At 45.7% G+C, this 19,646-nt stretch overlaps 1 protein-coding gene across 2 annotated transcripts in view; it reads right to left on the bottom strand.

Moving 5' to 3' along the window:
- LOC119170765 (venom metalloproteinase BumaMPs1) overlaps nt 1-19,646 on the bottom strand; it is a 189,199-nt gene that overhangs the window by 110,852 nt on the left and 58,701 nt on the right. For both annotated transcript variants that reach the window (XM_037422025.2, XM_075886732.1), the window contains exons 6-7: nt 5,515-5,636; nt 3,817-3,891 (exon numbers count right to left, since the gene is read on the bottom strand). In XM_037422025.2, the coding sequence (XP_037277922.2) occupies nt 3,817-3,891; nt 5,515-5,636 (197 nt within the window). The remainder of the gene's footprint in view (nt 1-3,816; nt 3,892-5,514; nt 5,637-19,646) is intronic.

The following is a 19,646-nucleotide window of genomic DNA, read 5'->3' as shown; positions in this document are numbered from 1 at the left end:
GCTGTGCGTCCGTTCACCCATCCGCGCGTCCATCCATCCGTACGTCCGTCCGTCCGTTCACCTAGTGAGCACTTCAAGTACTGCCATATCACATCTTTCATCGCGATCATAGTTGCGATCGTTGGTGGCATATACCTGATCTCTGGTATGTGCCACCAACGGTTACGCACAGCTACAAGGGGGGACGCACAAGCCACGCCATAAGGAGCTTCACCCCCCAAAAATGAAATAGGTTATAGAAAAACGCCAAGCCTGCTCGTAAGGCGCCGCACAGTCATGGCGAAAGCTATAGAGGAGTGGCCTTTCAGAGCCTTTTCTGTACACTCATTGGTTAACTGCTACTAGCACACTTGCAGAGTACCCACCATGGCATTAATGATAACAATTCATGAGTAGCAGGCCGGAGCTCACTATGTCATACTTCATCATTTTTTAGAAGCGTAGTATCCGCTAAACATTTGCAAGAAATTTTGTGCCAGTTGTTCATGCAGTGGCTGAGGCCGGTGAGGAATCGCGCCTGAAGTGGGTATGCGCCACAGTTTTTAGCTGAACAAAAACAAGCTTTTGTAATAAGTAGCAAAGTGGACGACCCGCTCATTACGCTATTCCCCTTGTGTGATGCCTGGTTGTTCTTTTGCTGCTTTGAAATATTCAGAATACTGTGATTCCTTTCCCAAGATTAAGCCTGCCTAAAGCAAGTTTGCGAAGAAGACCTGAACACTGGCATGGCTCAGTGGCAGAATACCGGGCTGGTACTCAGCGGACCCAGGTTTGAGCCCCACTTTGTCTTTGGAACTAATTTTTTTCTTATTTTTTTGGTAGTGGTCCCGGATACCGGTGGCGGTGGCGGCCGACAAATACGGCGCAGCACGTGACCCGAGTTTTGATCTCATAAGAGCTTTCACTGTAAAACGATACTGAAGCGACTCCACGAAGATATCGCAGTAGGACTGTCTAAAATCAACACATCGGTGCAGCAAATCAGCTGTCCCAGCGTGTCGTTGAGTCTCGATTAAAAAAAAAGCAGTGATGCTATGATAGCACCTCAAGTGAATTCCGTGTTGGTTATTGCGTAAGAAGTTTGTTTTTCTATATAATGGTGGTTACCTGGCTGGCCTTGCGCGCTCAAGATAGTTGCTATTCGGTTGCGAAAGCGGAAGCATTTGAAGAGACGGTGTGCAATTGTTTCGCTACACCCACAGAGCCCCACAATAGGCTCTAATTGATTTTCATACACCGTGAAAACATATTGGAGAACACTGCAATACACGCGAGGCAAACAAACAGCTTATAAGTATGTTATGATGAATTCGACATATCATTGAAGATAAAAGTTCACAAATTGCTGTCACATACTTTTGGAAATGTAGAATTTCGCAGGTCGAGTGGTTCATGGTGTGTTGGCACAAGAATTATTTTCTACGTCAGATTTCATTGTGGGAAGGGTGGCGCTCCAGATGCTATTGTGGGCAAGTAAGGCAGCTGCGTCTGCATGAATATTCACTTGAATGCTGCGTTAATTAGTAAAAACAGCAATGTTATATTGAGTCCTCCTCCTATGGCTTTCTAGTGGATTTGTCCAATTACCGCAAAAAGCTATTGGTTTGAGCCGTGACGTAAAGCGAAAGTTGACTTCATATTGCTGATGTGCAATCACCAAGAATAGATCACGAAATACGTGATTCTTTTGTAGGAAACCTAAGAGTTCTGCAGATGGCTATTAAAGCTGTTCCTGGACTTGACGTTGTACAATAAGTTTTCGGCTGTATTATGACTTCCCTTTTCAGAATGAGTACTGATGCCGTTGAGCTTCTCGCGTTAACTCAAATACTCATGAGGAAGGGGGAAGTGTGAATGTTATTCTCACAGTAAGCAATATTATTGCTACTAAGCGAACAAGTTAGTGATCAGATATCTTGCCTACACAAGACGATGAAGAGGACTGGCCTGTCCTGTGTGCGTGTTGTTTTTGCTCTGTGCTGTGCACATCAGTGTAAATACGTCCGTAAATAGATGCGTCTCATGTTAAATTCTGTAACAACATTGACGTTTTGTTCATCTCAATCTTCATTTGAGGTGGACTTAAGATACCAGTGCCCATGACGTATTAAGAAATTTTAGGATAATTAAGACTTCCCTTTCAATACACTTTGAGGGTGCACAGTTTGCGGGAAGTGAACGTCTGCATGGTTGACGAGTGGTCTTTCTGCTTAGCTGCGGACCAAAAAAATTGGTTGTTCGACCCGAGCCGTGGTGGTCGCATTTTGGTTGACACAACTTCATAGAGACCCAGACCCACGTACTGTGCCATGTCTGTGCAGGGTCAAAAGCATCAGCCTTCCGCTACGGTGTGCCTCAGAGTCATACTTGTAGTGAAAAATAGCGCTAATATCCAAGATCTCTTTGAATCTGCATTGCAAGGGTATATTTGTGCAGAGAAAGCCTTAACTGCTTACTACACAATTGGCGTAATTGACACCTTGGTAAACGGACACTGCAAACTCTACGAACTTAATATTTATTATTTTCACTGCCCCATTTTATTTATTGCCATACTAATCACTGTAACTTCTCTGTCAGATCACATGCCGAAAATCATGGTTCGTTGGAGTGTTCTAGCGTAGCCAGTTAGGAAGAATGAAAAACGCAAAATGAAGTGATAATTTTTCAAAGAAAAGTGAGTGAATATGCCTCGCTGGCCGGAGGCAAAGAGACGGCTGTAAATTTCAAAATGATGCATGCTGCTGAAAAAAATACAACTTGTTTTACTTGCGTTTACCAGGCTGAAACACTATGAAAGAAACATGGCTGATCGCCCTATCCAGGATTCAGTATAACACGAAAGCTGCACCAACACTTATTGTGCATTGGTGCAGCAGCAGCAGCAAATTACAAGGCCACGTGATGAACGGCAATCAGCTCGAAACTTGAAGCGCATACCTTTATCAGGAAGCGCGCACGAAATTATCAAACGCAGAACTAGCACTTACTAATTACTGTGGCTGCTCGACACTAAAAGCGCACTGTCCTAACAAAATAGACGCTTTGTTTCTCCGAACGACAAGACAAGCACACAAGTGACAGGACATTCTTACTTCGTCGTCTGTGAGCAGCACACTCATTTTGTTAACGTGGCCGCGGCAGCGAGCAAAGTGCATTTCGTCCTCTCTTGAATTACGAGACTTATAAGCGTGCGCGCGGAAAAGACCACGTTCTATGCAGGCGACGACATTTATTGCGCGCCCAACGGAAGCCCGTCACGCCATCTTGCTAGTAATACGAAAACACGCTAAAGTTTTGAAGGTCTGAGAACCACCAAACGGAGTACGGTGTCATGAATGGCTTTGCGTTAGAGTTTTTGACAACATACCTCAAGTGGCATAGTAGTCAGCTCGGCGCGCTGAGTCAAAAAGTCACTGGTGTGACGCCACGCGACATCATCTTTGTTTTCTTTTTTCTCTTTACATTCAGTTACTATATAATTTACAACGCCATATTTATGAAGGAAATACGTCAGTGGAGCCGTGCTTGTACGCCGGCATAAGACACTTTTGTTTTAAAATACCAATAATGAAGTTAGAGCGTGGCTTCAATGGCACCACTGGCTCTTCCCGAATTTCATCAAGTTTCTTGCGTATATAAACATACGCACAGCAACTAATACGGAGAAAAGCATTCTATTGGATGAGTGACCTACACTTCGTTCATATATCGTATTTTTCTTTACTTTATAAATTAAGAGAATCTACTTGAAATGATACCTGTACCGGCCGCTTAACTAATTAGTGAGGAGATATTTTGCAAAACTTGTTTTACCGTTTTTGTCACAGTGATTCCGGTAATTGCCAACTGAACCCTTGGTTGCACAATGCTTCGATAACGCAAATTGGCCTATTTCAAAAAAAGAAAAAAAATTGAATGAGAGTTACAGCAACAACCTTACGGCATGCCCAAATAAACCTCAGCAAACTTTAGTCAATAAACGCATGCTCAGTGACTAGTGGTCGTGTTGGTTGAAGCGCGTTTTGAAACACAACTAATACCAAGTAATAGTAATGCAACAGGACAACGGCCTTATCAAGTATTTTTCATTGTTTCTATATGCTCTGAGAGGCAGAGGGACACCATGTACTCAGGAGACTGGGGACGAACACTTAGTTGTAGGAATTCATTAGAAAAAGCTGGGTGCGCGATCACGAGCACAAGAAAGAAATCAAGAAACCATAAACACTGACAAGTAACTGGAAGGGCTTGCAACAGCGCAAAAGAATTAGGAAAACAAATCTTATCTGTGCATGCCATGGCAACAAAGCAACCTTTCAATAGGATACGCACGGGTTTATACGTGCAGTAACGCTTGTAAGGCCCTTGATTTCTCGTTTATGCAAGTAAATTGACAGTTCACTAAAGCATACGGAATCACTACCTTCGACAATATATGCGTGACGGTTTACTCGTTTTTTCTGTGCCTACTTGAAACTGTCCTTTTATCAAATTTTTGGCGTTCACTTACATTCTCGACAATGTGAAGAAATATTAGATGGTAGGCCTTTGATTAGCGTATTGTGATGCATCCTCTACTTAACACAGCAGCCCATATGCCTTCAAAAAAAGGCTGCAATTAAAAATGACTCTATATACTACGGCTGTGCGCTGATGAGTGATGTGGGTTTGTTTTTCCAAACTTATGCCAGTCAGTTTCTTGTATATTACTCGCTCATACTTTGTTTTCACAGCCAAGCCACTCAAGTATTACCTCAGCTAAGCAGGAGCTTGTCATCTAGACTCTCCATCGACCGTAGTAAATCAGCGATAAGGATGTTCTGCTACTGATTCGAAGGTGGCGGGTTTGATCCCTACGGCGTGGTTGTACTTGAGTGACTGCAAGTCTGAAGATGCTTGTGTCCTGTGCGTTGTAACCACAGGTTAAAAAACACCAGATGCTTTGAAGTTCGGGAGTCTTCGACTATACGGTGTTTCTGATAATCATATTGTGATTTGGGAACAAAAAATTGGAGAGCATGCTGTTTCAGGATTCACTTTCCGAATAATACTTATTTGCATTGAAAGAGAGTGTATCCGTATGCCAAAGTATGTTTATTTCTCGATTTCTTGTAGGCACAGAAATCAAGAAGCAAGTTCTAAGATTCAGCCATGTCATATAGATAATACTGACAGCCAATATGCAGTTCAACTTTATATTCATGCGCTTGCATGATTGAGAAACGAAACGCCTTAACAATCCTATTTTACATGCAGCGCCACGCTCTTCCGATTGATGAGTTCCTTTATTTTATGTATATTACTTTACCACGCACCTTTACTCATTGAAAAAATGATCCTCTATATTTAGGCACACATATATAAAGAGAAAAGCAATATGTTTAAATTATATTCTGAATTCAGAGGGATTACATATTTCTGATACTTTGTGTTGGGTGAACAGCACATCACAAAGCACATCATATTCGTCCAGCGCTTGAAAAAAATAACAGGAGCAAACGTCATACATACCGAAGCCGTCAAAATGGCCACGTATCGTGCAACTTTCTTTTCAATGAATCCCAGTGCCTTGCTTATGAAGTAATCAAAAACAACATGAACTTCTGGTCGAATCCGCAAAGGCAAACGTGGTGCTGGAAATAAATATGTAACATTCCAACCCTTATTTATGGCTAAATACTTAATGAAGGCAAATATGGGCAACATGTCTCTAAAAATCTATTAATGATCAAACAAGCAGTGCAGTAAGTGGAAGATCAAAGGCGATCCTGGTCGCTTGCCTAACAATATCAAAAGACAGTTTATTTGTCCCAATTGATTCCAGACGCCCCTGCCCGCGCACCGCTACATTATAAAACATTCCTCCATACAATAAATATGAGTTCTTTTTTGTTTGCCCAGCGAGATGGTAGACTGCGAAGTGTTTCATTTAACTGCGAACTTCTGGAAAGGAACAGACAAGGGCACTACTAAGGCAAACTCCATCAATTCTCGACTTGTTTAATTTACTTCAACTAAGACCGATATATCACAGGCACCATCTGTGGCTATTTTAACCCATAGTCAGTGCCATCATGAAATTCAGAAGCATGGGTTCAATTTCCGCACGCAAAATCCGAAGTTTAAAGCAAAAATACATCCTCGAACATAAGATGCCTCATAACCATTTTATTCATAGAATTAAAAGCCTGCCTGACCAAACACACGCTTACCCAGCGGGAACTAGACCTGTGCGCCGATACTTAAGTTGCCGGTGGTGCCACACTGCTTTTTTCGGCGGCAGCGCGTCCAAGGCATGAGGTTCATCGGGTCGGTGAACGCGCGGCGCGGTGAGGGGGGGGGGGTGCATGGTGATTGAAATTCGTTCCTTCGATTTTGAAATAAAAAGAACCTCTTTACCCAAAAACGTGGAGCCGTTACCGTGAGAGCAGCATGGATTAGTGGTGTTTATTTACAAATACTGCTGTGCCAGTTTACGAGACTATGCACGCTCAAATAGAAATGTTCAGAACCTCGAAAAGATAGAATGTAATCAAGTACATCTTTATGTTTTTTTTTTCAGCTGTTAAGCACCAAGTTTGCGCAGATACCTATCAAAGTCATATCAAGTACGTTCGTTTTACACAAAACAAGAAAACAAGATATGAAAATGAAAACAGCTTTGAATTGATTAACGGGCACGATATTTGTTGAATCAAATCATAGGCTACGTTTTGCAGAAGATGTGACGAGGGATATGGGTGCTAGAACACTCAAAGTGCAGTGTGAATTAAGTTATTTATGAGGGATGATATGATTGAAACTTGCCGACGTTCGAGAAGGGCTGCATTCACAAAACATGCGCATGCAAAGTAGGCGAGAAACGCTGGCCATAACGACGGAATATAAGCAGTATTGCTTTCTTTAGAACATGATAACATAGTTGTGTCATCCTTGTGGTGAGGCGACGCACAACCAACGCATATTACTCGGTCTGACCAAAGACTTCTGCACTGTCTGTCAGTAATCTTTTGTCTAGTTACAGAGACACCAAAGTTTTCGTACTTGTTGCAGATTGTTTCGACGTAGGTGTGCAATGCTAAATTTGCTGTGAGACTAGTACAAATGTATTAAAACTGGATAAAACCTATTAGATCTATGGCGTCATTGACATATGTAAAGTGCAGAGGCCACTTCTTATTTGAAACAGTCGTGACTATATACATTTTTTTAAGTTCACCATGTTTCACTCCTTTTACAAAATGACGAAAAAAAACAATACTTAACGCGTTCTGATTTTATGTTTTAGAGATGATTCTACAGTTAGCACAGTCGTCTGCATACAATCATAGTTTATTTGAATAGCACTGGTCATTTCTTCTCAAGCATTTAAATAAACATAAAAAAGCCGAACAAGCAACGAATTCTGAGGCCCTTTCTGATATAAAGTGTACGTAATATGACTTTTCGTGGGTAAAAGAAACAAATTCGGAGCACGACAGCAAGTACACTGCTTTGCAATTAACCAGTAGCTGTTCCTAAAAATAGTTTTTAAAAAGCTGAAAATTCTGCTTGTCAAACCTTGTGAAAGACCTTGGAATATGAGATCAACTTGTCTTCGGTAGGTAACGGAAGGAGCAATATCTTGCGTAAATTGATGCAACAGTTGAACTATAGAATAGCCTGCACAAATGGAGTGCTGAGGTTGTGAAGGTATATTATGTGCATCTAGGTAGGCTATAGCCATTTTTGTAGTAATATAATCGAAATGTTTACAGCTGGTAGAGAATAAAAATATTGACCCATAGTTTGGTATTATTTTCTTGTTTCAGTACTTAAATACGGGCACGATGTTTGCTAGTTTGCCCAGCCCGAGAACTGCTGCAGAGATAATAGTTTTTTTTTTAATTTTACAGTAAGTAAGTCAGCACGTTATTCGGAAAACCGTTTTAGAAACGTACTTGGAATATTGTCTGGGCCAGATCCTTTCAAAATCTCAACATTTACTATAAGGTCATGTACGCCAGAGGAGCTTAATAAAAGATCAGCAAGAAGTGGTACGTTGCAGCATGCGAAATATCAAAGAATGATGCTGTAATAAGTAAGAAAAACAGAATTAAAGTAATTAGTAAAGGTGTTTGCTATACCTGCATAACTTGACAAGGATTGGCTATCAAGAAAAACCGATGAGGGCATGGATGAGTGTGGAGTAATCGAAATATAGAAGCTGGATGGACTTTTTTATTAATGAAGCGAAGGCATTACTGACGAAGTATTTCTCAGTCTTTTTATTTTAGGTTCTCTATTATATTCCATGCATCAAGTGTAAAAGCATGAGAACTGCACTTCGAATGAACGTATTTTTACGTGATCGTTTTATGCTACGAACGGGGTGAATTATACTTTCATGGTGCCTTGAACGTTTTGGGTTCCATTTAGACACAATGCCACAAAAATTTAGAAGGAGCGCATCTATACGGGAAAATTCTTTACAACATTCAAAGTATTTGAAAGGTGAGGATAAAGCGTACGGTACAGAAGTGCCATTAACTTCGCGAAAGATCAAAATAGTTTTATTCTCGGGTCTTAGAAAAGAACACGTTAAGATTGAGATGACTTCAACAGTTTTAAGGTAAGAGAACCCTTTGACAAATTTACATTTCACACCATGCGATGGAGTGCGCAGCTCCAAAAGGCATTTTCAGCTGCAGCTAATTCTTTTTTATCTCACCTCGAGAAACTGCAGAACGCTGGTATATGAGAATACGGCCGTCCCAGAACGACATCAGAGTTTGTGGAGTGATATCCTCATAGTGCTTAGATGGGTACACGAGCCATTCGCCGATGCTTTCTGAAATAGTGCGCGCTTGCAGGGGTGAATGCTCACTTATAATAAATGTTCGGAGTTGCGGATCCAGCCACGCAACCACCTATATGTGTATCACTTCATGTTCCTTCTTTCAGCAAAAACCTGACAAGGCTTCTTTTCCAGTTGAGTAGTAATCGACCGCACGCAGCACACGCGGATAGATGGTATTACATGTGCCTTTCCTGCGATTGAAACGGTGACCTTGTTTGATCTATCATCGAATTCTAGTGGCAGAATTGGAGCAGTCGACGGACTTTGCGAGCTAAGACTTGACTCTTTTGCGGAGCAACCCCTCAAAATCATCGATTAGAACGCACTTTGGGCTGCTGCAGCAAGCATGCAAAACTGGTGCATTATAGACGTACGCTTTAAAAGCGTTAAAATGTTTTTTTAAACACAGTGAATTTAGTGGCAAGTACTGAGAGAACTAACAAACTTTTATTAGTATAACACGTCGTACTTATTCAGCACAGTACTATATGAGATTTATCACATGTGTGTGCTGATGTCAATGACGTGTCGACTGCTAAGTATACATGAGTGGATACATCTAAATTAGGACTACACGCGTGATCTGCTATTTTTCGCCGGTCGGGTTGAATATTAACGACGGGCATTGTCACATACTATTTCGTTAACATTGTGTGGGTGTTGTTTCATAAGAGCATAAGGGGTTTGTTGCATATGTGTGGTCGAGTGTTCTATTTTCATGCTCTGCTCTTTATTTTTACCTTTAAGATACGTGTTCAACTCACTGAAGGACTAAGGAGTAGCCGGCGCCATGTTTGTGGGCAATCATCTCCATATATATCATATTATTAAAAAAGCGGAAGCACATGTCTTTGAGGGGCCCAGAATAGGCTTCGTGTGGCTATTTCATTCCAAACATTGTGCTGTCGAGTACTGTTGAAACCGCCCGTACGCAGTAGTTTCAGTGTCGCTATCACTATCCGATCCACTCAAGCTTTCTGACTCTCAGCTGTTGCAGATTTGCCCAGTCAGCCATGTCATGCAACATAAATGCCGAAAAACGCGACCACGGTGCCACCAATAGTGAACGAACGTGTTAAACATGCTCGTCACGCCAAGTTTGAGTGCACTGCGCGAATTTTGGTGCACCACCATTTCCTGCTCCTCATGGTCCATCCCACTTTGAATACACGCCGACTATCTCATTGGAATGTTTTAATGCCACCCTTTCCATGGCAACTCACTTGCTGCATAAAGCGCAGAGTAGCCTGCTCCAACTCCACGATTGGAATTCAACATATTCTTCTTGCAGTGTTCCTCACTAGCACTCCTGAGATTTTATCCGCGGAAGCAGCATACATTGTGTGCAGAAAGGTTACTGATTGTAACTGTATACGAAACACCACAGCGTCGATGAAAGCCTGTATAGTGTGCCCAGATAATATTTTGTTGCAATTTAAAGTAAGCAAAAACCACTGAAGCAGGCTTGCCTTTTTTGTGTGGTGAGGTGCATTGTCTTCGCTGTAAAGAACTCGTCTGTTGGTAGAATGAATAATACTCAGCGTCTTTCTGTGGTATTCTTCTCCATTGCTCTCCACTACACGCTCTTTCCTACAATTCTTCCAGGCTGTAGCTTTTCGCGTTTTAAGCCTTCATAAAGCATGTGTGGAATATGTGAGCGCCAAGCGTTGAGCCTATCAGGATTTCGAGCTTTCGAGCTACAGCCGCTACACCCTGTTATTTCCACTTCTACAATCGGGAAGTCACAGAGAGCAGCAAATAAATAGTTCAACGCGCGTGATAATCATGCGAGACGCGAGGAACGGGTGGGGGAGGGGGAGGTACATTGAAAGGCAGGCTAGAAAATAATTTACAACTAATAATTCTCGCATATGGACAATTCGAGAGTATGTGCCCTAAGCATGTGGCGTGAACCACTATTGTGGCGGTCAAAGAGCGTAAAAAGAACGAGAAACGCCAAACAATAGTAACACGCTTGATTGTGTACCTTCAGAAACTGTTTAGAGGCCCTTAAACAGCCAGGAAGGGAGCTGCGCTTCGATATAGGTAATAGTGCCCTTTAAGTTGTAAAAGACCATGTCTACTTAGGACAGGTAATAACCACGAAGCCTAACCACGATATTGAAGTAACTAGAATAATGAGAGCGAGTAGAAGCATATTTGGCAAGCACTCTTAAATCATGACAGGTAGATTGCCACTATCCCTAAATAGAAGAGTATATAACAGCTGCATCTTGCCGGTTCTTAGCTATTGAGCAGAAGCCTGGTGAGTTACAAAAAGGATTCAGCTTAAATTGAGGATGACGCAGCCAGCAATGGAAAGGAAAATGGTTGGTGTAACTTTAAGAGACAAGAAGAGAGCAGAGTGCATTAGGGAACAAACCAGGTTAAGGATATCATATTTAAAATCAAGAAGAGGCAATGGCCCTGGGCCGGGCATGTGGCGCGTAAACAGGATAACCGCTGGTCAATAAAGGTAACAAACTGGATTCTCAGAGAAGGCAAGCGGGTTAGGGGGAGACAGAAAATTAGGTGGGCAGATGAGATTAAGAAATCGGCGTGCAGAAATTGGCAGCGGCCAGCACAGGACCAAGCTGACTGGTGGAACAACAAGGGAGAGGCCTTTGTCCTGCAGTGGACGTAGTCAGGCTGACGATGATGATGATGATGATGACGACGACGACGACGACGATGATGAGGATGATATAGCAAGGGAATGCGAACATGGATACAAGAGAGCAGCCATGACACCGCAAACTCTCCTCTAAAAATCTTAAAGCTGTATGATATAGGCTTAAGTGATGTATTTCATGCCCTAAATCCTCGTGGGGGTTAAAATAAGAGAAACGGTGGCATGCCGCAATTATTTCGCAGTGGCGGCGGCGGCAGTGGTGGCGCGAATAGCGTGAACTAATGGGCACCGATGTCTTACACAGACCCCGAAGAGAAAGCTACGCATAGTGCCCATGACCACTTGGGTGGCGCCTATCACTACTTGGGTGCCACCATGACGGAACGACCAAACCAGCTATAGTGGTTAGAAAGGTTTTTCTAGTGCCGTAAACGAGCGCTTTTCCCAGCGGTGGCGTTGCTGCTCGTTTGCAAATGGCCAGCGAAGATAGCCGTGATTGGCGCTGTCGCAGCGCAACAGCGTCATGTTCTCAGAAGTGCTACCTAATACCATTATTATAGCAGGTGATTTCAATGTTCATTGTTATCTCACAGACCGATCAGGTACACTGTGCAAATTTTATTTTTCTAGACCTTGTTAAAAGTCTTTAACAAAGCCGCATTCGCAGGTGCTGGTAGACCAACGTTTTTTTTTCTGTGGATGTAATTTTAGCTGTCTTGACATGACAGTTTCCTCACATTGCAGTTTTCAATGTGCAGTTTTTCTTTCAAGCACTCAAATTTGCGAAAAATTGCAATTTAAGAATTTCTATCTATCCATCATCTAACCCCCTCGTACGCCTGAGTACTGGTTTTGCCTTCTGCTAAACCTAGTATAAGCTAAAGCTACCAAATGAGTACATGAGTGTATGACAAATACGAGTGGCAGATCACGAAATTTTCAAGGTGATATTCTTGTTGCGTACGTCGTAAGATACTTTCCCTCAGGTACGTGTGGCCCAGAGCCACATACCAAGGGCTTACCATAAAATTCTGGATACGCGCGCCGCACGTACCTTTTAAAAAATGCATAATATGCCTGTATTTCGAAAAACCTGAATGAATGCAATATATATATATATATACATATATATATATATATATATATATGTATATTAAAATAGAGGTGTTGTACGTCGAGAAAGGTTCAGACGCAGCTTGGCAAAAATGAGCTTTAACAGGCAGGTCTGGCTAATGGCGAACGGCGTGCGCGAGCTACTACTGCAGCCACCGATCATCGTCGTCTTCTTCATTGCCAGCAGAGCGTCCGTTATTCAGATTCATTTATTCATTACAATTACTCCCCGCGAAATAAGGAGCCATCCTGGCGACCTATGGACAAGTAAACACGGGAGGGTCGTAGCAGGGCTTACGTCTCGAGACGTGGACAGTTTTCTGGCCACGACGACGTTGGTCAGAAGATGGTTCCAGTGGCTCGATGAGATAATTCACCGGTGACGTGTTTTGTAGCACACGATATGGGCCGTGATACTTGGGGACCAACTTGGTAGAAAGGCCAGGTGTAGCCGAAGGGACATGCAGCCAGACGAGTGAACCTGGATCGTAGGAAGTAGTGTTATTTGATGCGTCATGGTGGTGTTTTTGGCGTCCTTGGTCTTGAGTTGTGAATGATCTTGCCAGTTGGCGGCATTCTTCAGCGTATGTAGCGGCTTGAGACAAAGTCGTGGACTCTGAGGAGTCAGGTTTGTACGAAAGGATGGTGTCCATAGTGCAAGAAGGTTCGCGTCCGTAAAGGAGGAAAAAAAGGAGAGAACCCAGTAGTGCTTTGAATGGCGGTATTATAAGCGAACGTGATAAACGGGAGCACTCGGTCCCAATTGGAGTGGTCTGACGAGATATACATAGACAGCATGTCACCAAGGGTGCGGTTGAAGCGCTCTGTCATTCCATTGGTCTGGGGATGATAGGCGCTTGTAGTGCGGTGAACGACGCGGCACTCACGCAGCAATGCTGTGATGACGTCTAACAAGAATACGCGACCACGATCACTCAGTAACTCCCGAGGTGCTCCATGCCGTAATACGATGTTGTGAAGAACGAAAGTCGCAACGTCCTTTGCTGTAGACGAGGGAAGGGATGAAGTTTCGGCATACCGCGTGAGATGGTCGACGGCAACTATGATCCAGCGGTTGCCGTCAGCGGTGTTGGGAAGGGGACCGTAGATATCGATGCCGACGCGGTCGAATGGTCGGGACGGGCATGGTAAGGGTAGCAAGGTACCACTGGCGTGACAAGGGGGAGTTTTTCGTCTCTGGCACGTCGAGCAGGCCCGAATGTATTCTTGTATAAAACGGTACATGCCACGCCAGTAATATCGGAGACGTATGCGAGAATAAGTCTTCAAGAAACCTGCGTGGCCACATTGGGGGTCGTCATGAAACGTGGAACAAATTTCGGATCGCAGATGACGTGGAATCACGAGTAGCCACTGACGTCCACCGGGTGCGTAGTTGCGTCGGTACAGCACGTCGTCGCGAGTGGCGAAGTGCTCGACTTGCCGACGCAATGTGCGAGAAGGGGGGGAAGCCGTGTGCCCAGCCAGGATGTCTAGAATCGAAGCAACCCAAGGGTCCTTGCGTTGCTCAGATGGCATCTCGGCGATGGTGACGGCAGTGGCATCACAGGTTAGACTTTCGCAGCAGTCCGGGTCAGGGGGTAGCGGCGAACGGGATAGGGCGTCTGCGTCCGAATGTTTCCGACCGGAGCGATAGACCACGCGAATATTATATTCTTGGAGGCGTAATGCCCATCGGGCGAGGCGACCGCTTGGATCCTTCAGTGACGACAACCAGCAGAGGGCGTGGTGGTCAGTCACGACGTCAAAAGGGCGCCCGTACACGTAAGGTCGAAATTTCTCTATCGCCCAAATAATGGCGAGACATTCCTTTTCAGTGACTGAATAGTTGGTTTCGGCTTTGTTAAGAGTTCGGCTTGCGTAGGCAACCACGTACTCTTGGAAGCCGTCTTTCTTCTGTGCAAGAATAGCGCCTAGCCCGACACCACTAGCGTCAGTGTGAATCTCTGTGGGTGCCGATGGGTCGTAGTGTCGCAGAATAGGCGGCGACGTGAGGAGGCGGCGCAGTTCATTGAAAGAATCGTCACAGATGGCAGACCAGGCGGAAAGGTCTCTAGAGCCGGCGAGGAGCTTGATCAAAGGAGCGATGATCGTCGCGAAATTGCGGACGAAGCGCCGGAAGTAAGAGCAAAGGCCTATGAAGCTGCGGAGCTCTTTCATGGTGGTCGGTTTGGGAAACGCTGAAACGGCTGTAAGTTTGGCAGGGTCAGGAAGAATGCCGTCTTTTGAAACCACGTGGCCAAGGATCGTAAGCTTTCGAGCAGCGAAATGGCACTTCTTCAGATTCAGTTGCAGCCCCGCGGCAGAAATACACGCGAGGACTTTCTCGAGGCGGGTTAAATGGGTTGCGAAATCGGTTGAAAAGACGACGATGTCATCTAAATAACAAAGGCAAACGTTCCATTTGAGGCCTCGAAGGATAGAGTCCATCATCCGCTCGAAAGTAGCTGGTGCGTTGCAGAGGCCGAAGGGCATGACTGTGAATTCGTAAAGCCCGTCGGGCGTGATGAAAGCAGTTTTTTCACGATCGGCCTCTGCCATGGGTACCTGCCAGTATCCAGAGCGCAGATCTAAAGAAGAGAAAAATTCGGCTCCCTGTAGGCAGTTCAAGGCATCGTCAATGCGTGGCAGCGGATAGACATCCTTGCGCGTGATTCGGTTGAGACGCCGGTAGTCCACGCAAAACCTGATGGATCCGTCCTTCTTCTTCACCAACACAACTGGAGAGGCCCAGGGACTGCTTGACGGTTCGATTATGCCACGTGTTAGCATGTCGTCAACCTGTTCATTGATGGCACGGCGTTCGGTAGTCGACACACGATATGGACGCTGCCGTATTGGCGTCTCTTGACCGGTATCTATACGGTGAACAACAGATGACGCTCGACCTAAGGAAGGCTGATTGTCGTCAAACGAGGCTCGAAAACGCTGTAGGAGCTTGATCAGCTGTTCCTGCTGCCCAGGGGTGAGGTTACAATCAATGGACTTGCGGAATACATCTATAGGTTCATTAGCGTCCGTTGCAGGTGTAATGGCACAAGTCGGTAAAAATGGCTTGTCTGGATAGATCGGGTCTTCGAAAATACAATTTAAGGTCTCGAGGCTTCCCAGACACTCGCCGCGTAGCAGGATGTACGGACATGCAGAAACGTTGCACGCATAAAGTACCGCCGAACCATTGGAAAAGTTGATGACGGCAAACGGGAGGACGATGGTTCGGTGTTGCACACTAGCTATAGTTGGCTGGAACAGGAGCGTCGAGTTAGTGGCAGCAGGGGAAAACACAGGCACTAGGACGGCGGACAACGGCGCGATGCAGACGTCAGCTGCGGCAAACACTTTGGAGGGACTGTGGTGGTCGATATCAAGGCACGGATTCGTCAACGTGAGTTCAGCACGAGCGCAGTCGACGAGGGCCTGATGGGTAGAAAGGAAATCCCATCCTAGTATGACGTCGTAAGATGAACGTGGGAGAACAACAAAGTTGACGGCGTACCAAACATCTTGAATAAGAACGCGTGCTGTGCACTGAGCTGTCGGCGCGATGAAATGGGAGGTGGCTGTACGCAGAGCAAGATTCGTAAGCGGCGTTGTAACTTTTCTCAAATCGCGACACAGTTTTTCACTAATTACAGAAACGACGGCGCCTGTGTCGACAAGTGCACGTACAGCAACACCTTCTACTAGCACATCAATTTCGTTGGTCGGACAAAGAGAAGGTCTTAGAAAGTTCGACGACGATGCAGTTCTTGCCTCCGGAACTGCGGCTGTCAGTTTTCCTCTCGAGCGGGGCTCGTGCGCCGAAGCATCGGGGAGACAGATCGGCGACAGGGCGGTAATGACCGGCGAGAATCAACAGGGCGTCGTGGGGACAATGAGTCGGTGATAGGAGAAGATGGTCGCCGGGGATTCTGGGCAGCCTGGTAATTTGCAGAATTTCCGTGGTCTGGAGGCTGGAAGTTACGACGGCGACAGTAGCGTGCTATATGTCCCACGAAACCGCATGCGAAACATATGGGCCGATTATTCAAGGTGCGCCATGGGTTAACGACAGAAGGTGCAGGGGGCGAAACGGGATGGGGTGCCGTGTATGTAGGCAGCGTCGTAGGGTAGGAGGACCCGGTGCCCCTGTATGCGCCAGAGACAGGTCGGGCTGGGGGTCTAGCAACGACGGCAGCGTAGGTCAGCGGCGTAGGGACAGATGGCGATGGAGGCAGTGCCTGCGTGACCTGTGTCTCAATGACCTGGCGTAGACGTGGGTCTAACGATGTCACTGGCGCGGATGCTTCGGCCGCAAGAGAAAGCTGACGCGCAACTTCTTCACGAATGAACTGTTTGATGTGGGGCAGTAAGACGGTGTGATCAGCAGCGACATCGTGCACGAGGGCGGAAACTTCAGCCGTATCTTCAGCGGCCCTGCGCGTCGAGACACGCTGCTTACGCAACTCGTCGTACTCCTGACAGAGCTGGACAACATCGGTGATGGTCTGTGGATTCCGAGCGACGAGCATCTGGAAGGTATCGTCGTCAACTCCTTTGATGATTTGCTTGATTTTGTCGCGTTCGGTTAGAGATTCATCGACGCGCTTGCAAAGAGACAAGACATCTTCAATGTAACTTGTAAAGGTCTCGTCCCTGCGCTGGATTCGACTACGGAGACGCTGTTCCGCGCGAAGCCGGCGCACGGCGGGACGACCGAAGACCGCGGCGATGGTGGTCTTGAAGGCGGACCAGTTGGTGATTTCGCCTTCGTGGTTCTTGAACCAGAGGCTGGCCACATCATCGAGGTAAAAGCGCACGTTTGTGAGCTGGTCGCTGGCGTTCCACTTGTTGGAAGCGCTTACGATTTCGTGCTCGACGAGCCAGTCCTCGACGTCTTGTTTGTCGTTGCCGCGAAAAATTGGTGGGTCGCGTTGCCGAGGCCCGCCAGTACAGTAGACTGTCGTTGGTAAGGCAGCTTGAGAAGGGCCAGGAGCAGTCATGGTGAACGGTGAGGGTAGCGTCCGATTGCGAAGTTCCAGGTTGATGGGAACCCCGGCTCCTCCACCACTTAAAATAGAGGTGTTGTACGTCGAGAAAGGTTCAGACGCAGCTTGGCAAAAATGAGCTTTAACAGGCAGGTCTGGCTAATGGCGAACGGCGTGCGCGAGCTACTACTGCAGCCACCGATCATCGTCGTCTTCTTCATTGCCAGCAGAGCGTCCGTTATTCAGATTCATTATTTCATTACAATATATATATACTATGTCAGAAAGTAGCGGCGTTGGGTCTCGACGGCGTTTATTGGGATGAGTCACCTCATCAACACTTCGAACAAAGACGACGTTTTTCGTGATGATTATTTCATACAGATGAAGAAAATGAAGGTGAAATGTTGTGAATATTCTGCTTACACTGATTTCCCCCTCACGCGGAAGCGGCCAATTTGGTCGCTGTTTATGACAGTGGTGTACGTCGCACGAATGGTTTAGGTGCGACACGTGGACAACCTCCGTACCACGAAAACGACCGTCGGAAGGCATGACAACAGGGGTTATTCGATAATTAACAGGAGACGTCTACTCGACTATAGCGTAGGGGCCGATGAAACGTGTGTGAAAACTATCACACAGGCCGGGAACTCGGGTTGGGGTCCACAACAGTACTTCGTCTCCCATATTGATGTGAACTACGCGGTGGACGCCATCGTAGCGAGTCTTCCGCTCTTGTTCGCTTGCCTCTGTATTCACCCGTGCGTGTCGGCGACGATTGGCCATGCGAGAGATTAAGTGCTCACTCGATGACAATGACGAGTTCACAGGGACGTCAAAAAAATAGATGTCGAGTGGAGATGTCGGTTGACGGCCACAGACGAGAAAGAATGGGGAATAGCCCGTGGTGCGCTGCGTAGCGGTATTGTACGCTAAAGTCACGAAAGGTAGGATGGTATTCTAGTTGGTGTGGTCGGCGTTGATATATACAGATATCGTGTCGGTCAAAGTTCGATCGAAGCGCTCTGTGAGGCTGTTAGTCAGGGGATGGTAGCTGGAAGTTGTCGTATGAATTGTATTACATGCGTGAATGACTTGTTCGAGTAGTTTCACGAGAAACGCCTTGCGGTGGTCGCTCAATAGGATGCGTGGTGCACCATGTCTTAAGAATATTGCCTCCGAAAAATGTGGCAATGTCTTCTGCTGATCCTGACGGAAGTGCAGCTGTTTTGGCGTAGCGTGTTAAGTGGTCAACTGTGATAATTCAGCGCTTGCCACTAGCTGATATTGGTAGTGGTCCGTAGAGATCAATGCCAATGACTTCGAAGGGAGCGTCAGGGCACGGGAGAGGTTGTAGGAGACCGGCCAGGGAGGAAGTGAGTCGCTTGCGGCGTTGGCAGAGTGAGCATGACGCAACATATCGCGCTGCGCAGGTGGAAAGCCAAGGCAAGGGAAAACGACTGTGGATGCGTTCATAGGTTTTTTTAAAAACCGAGATGACAAGCTTTGAAGTGATAGTGAAAGCTTCTAAAATCAGCGCCCTTAGTGAACGAGGAGCGACAGGAACCCAGCGCTGTCCTTCGGGGTGGAAGACAATGCGGTACACGTTGCCGGGCTAGTTGGTTGGGGTTCATCATTTATAAGGGTATAGCACACCACGACAAGGACACAAGAGAGACGCACACACACACAGCGCTAACTTGCAACTATTGTTATTTGCGATCACACATGCTATATATATAGCAACAGTGGACTGATAAAACCTTGAAGATATCATGTTAAGATACAGCACGCCTCATGCACGCGTCATCATCGTTCGCGACAATCTGAACTCGCCGACGTCAAAGTGAAGACTCCAGATACTTCTTTTCTTTAGCTGACAAAGCTAATGAAGCCACACTCACACATTTATCTTTCATTTTTTTTTCAATTTCAAGGGCTTCAATGATTTCACGTGTAGTTCTGTCACGGGCCCTAAAGAGTATGCGGGTGTTTTAAAACAAAGGGACACAACCACACCTCTGACAGTGAAGGTCCAAACGACCAGATATAGCTTTTTCTACGTTGT

The sequence above is a fragment of the Rhipicephalus microplus genome, chromosome 2 (assembly GCF_043290135.1).
Source record: "Rhipicephalus microplus isolate Deutch F79 chromosome 2, USDA_Rmic, whole genome shotgun sequence".
Taxonomy (NCBI): domain Eukaryota; kingdom Metazoa; phylum Arthropoda; class Arachnida; order Ixodida; family Ixodidae; genus Rhipicephalus; species Rhipicephalus microplus.
The sequence above is the reverse complement of the archived record's forward strand: the minus strand, read 5'-3'. Positions and strand labels throughout refer to the sequence as shown.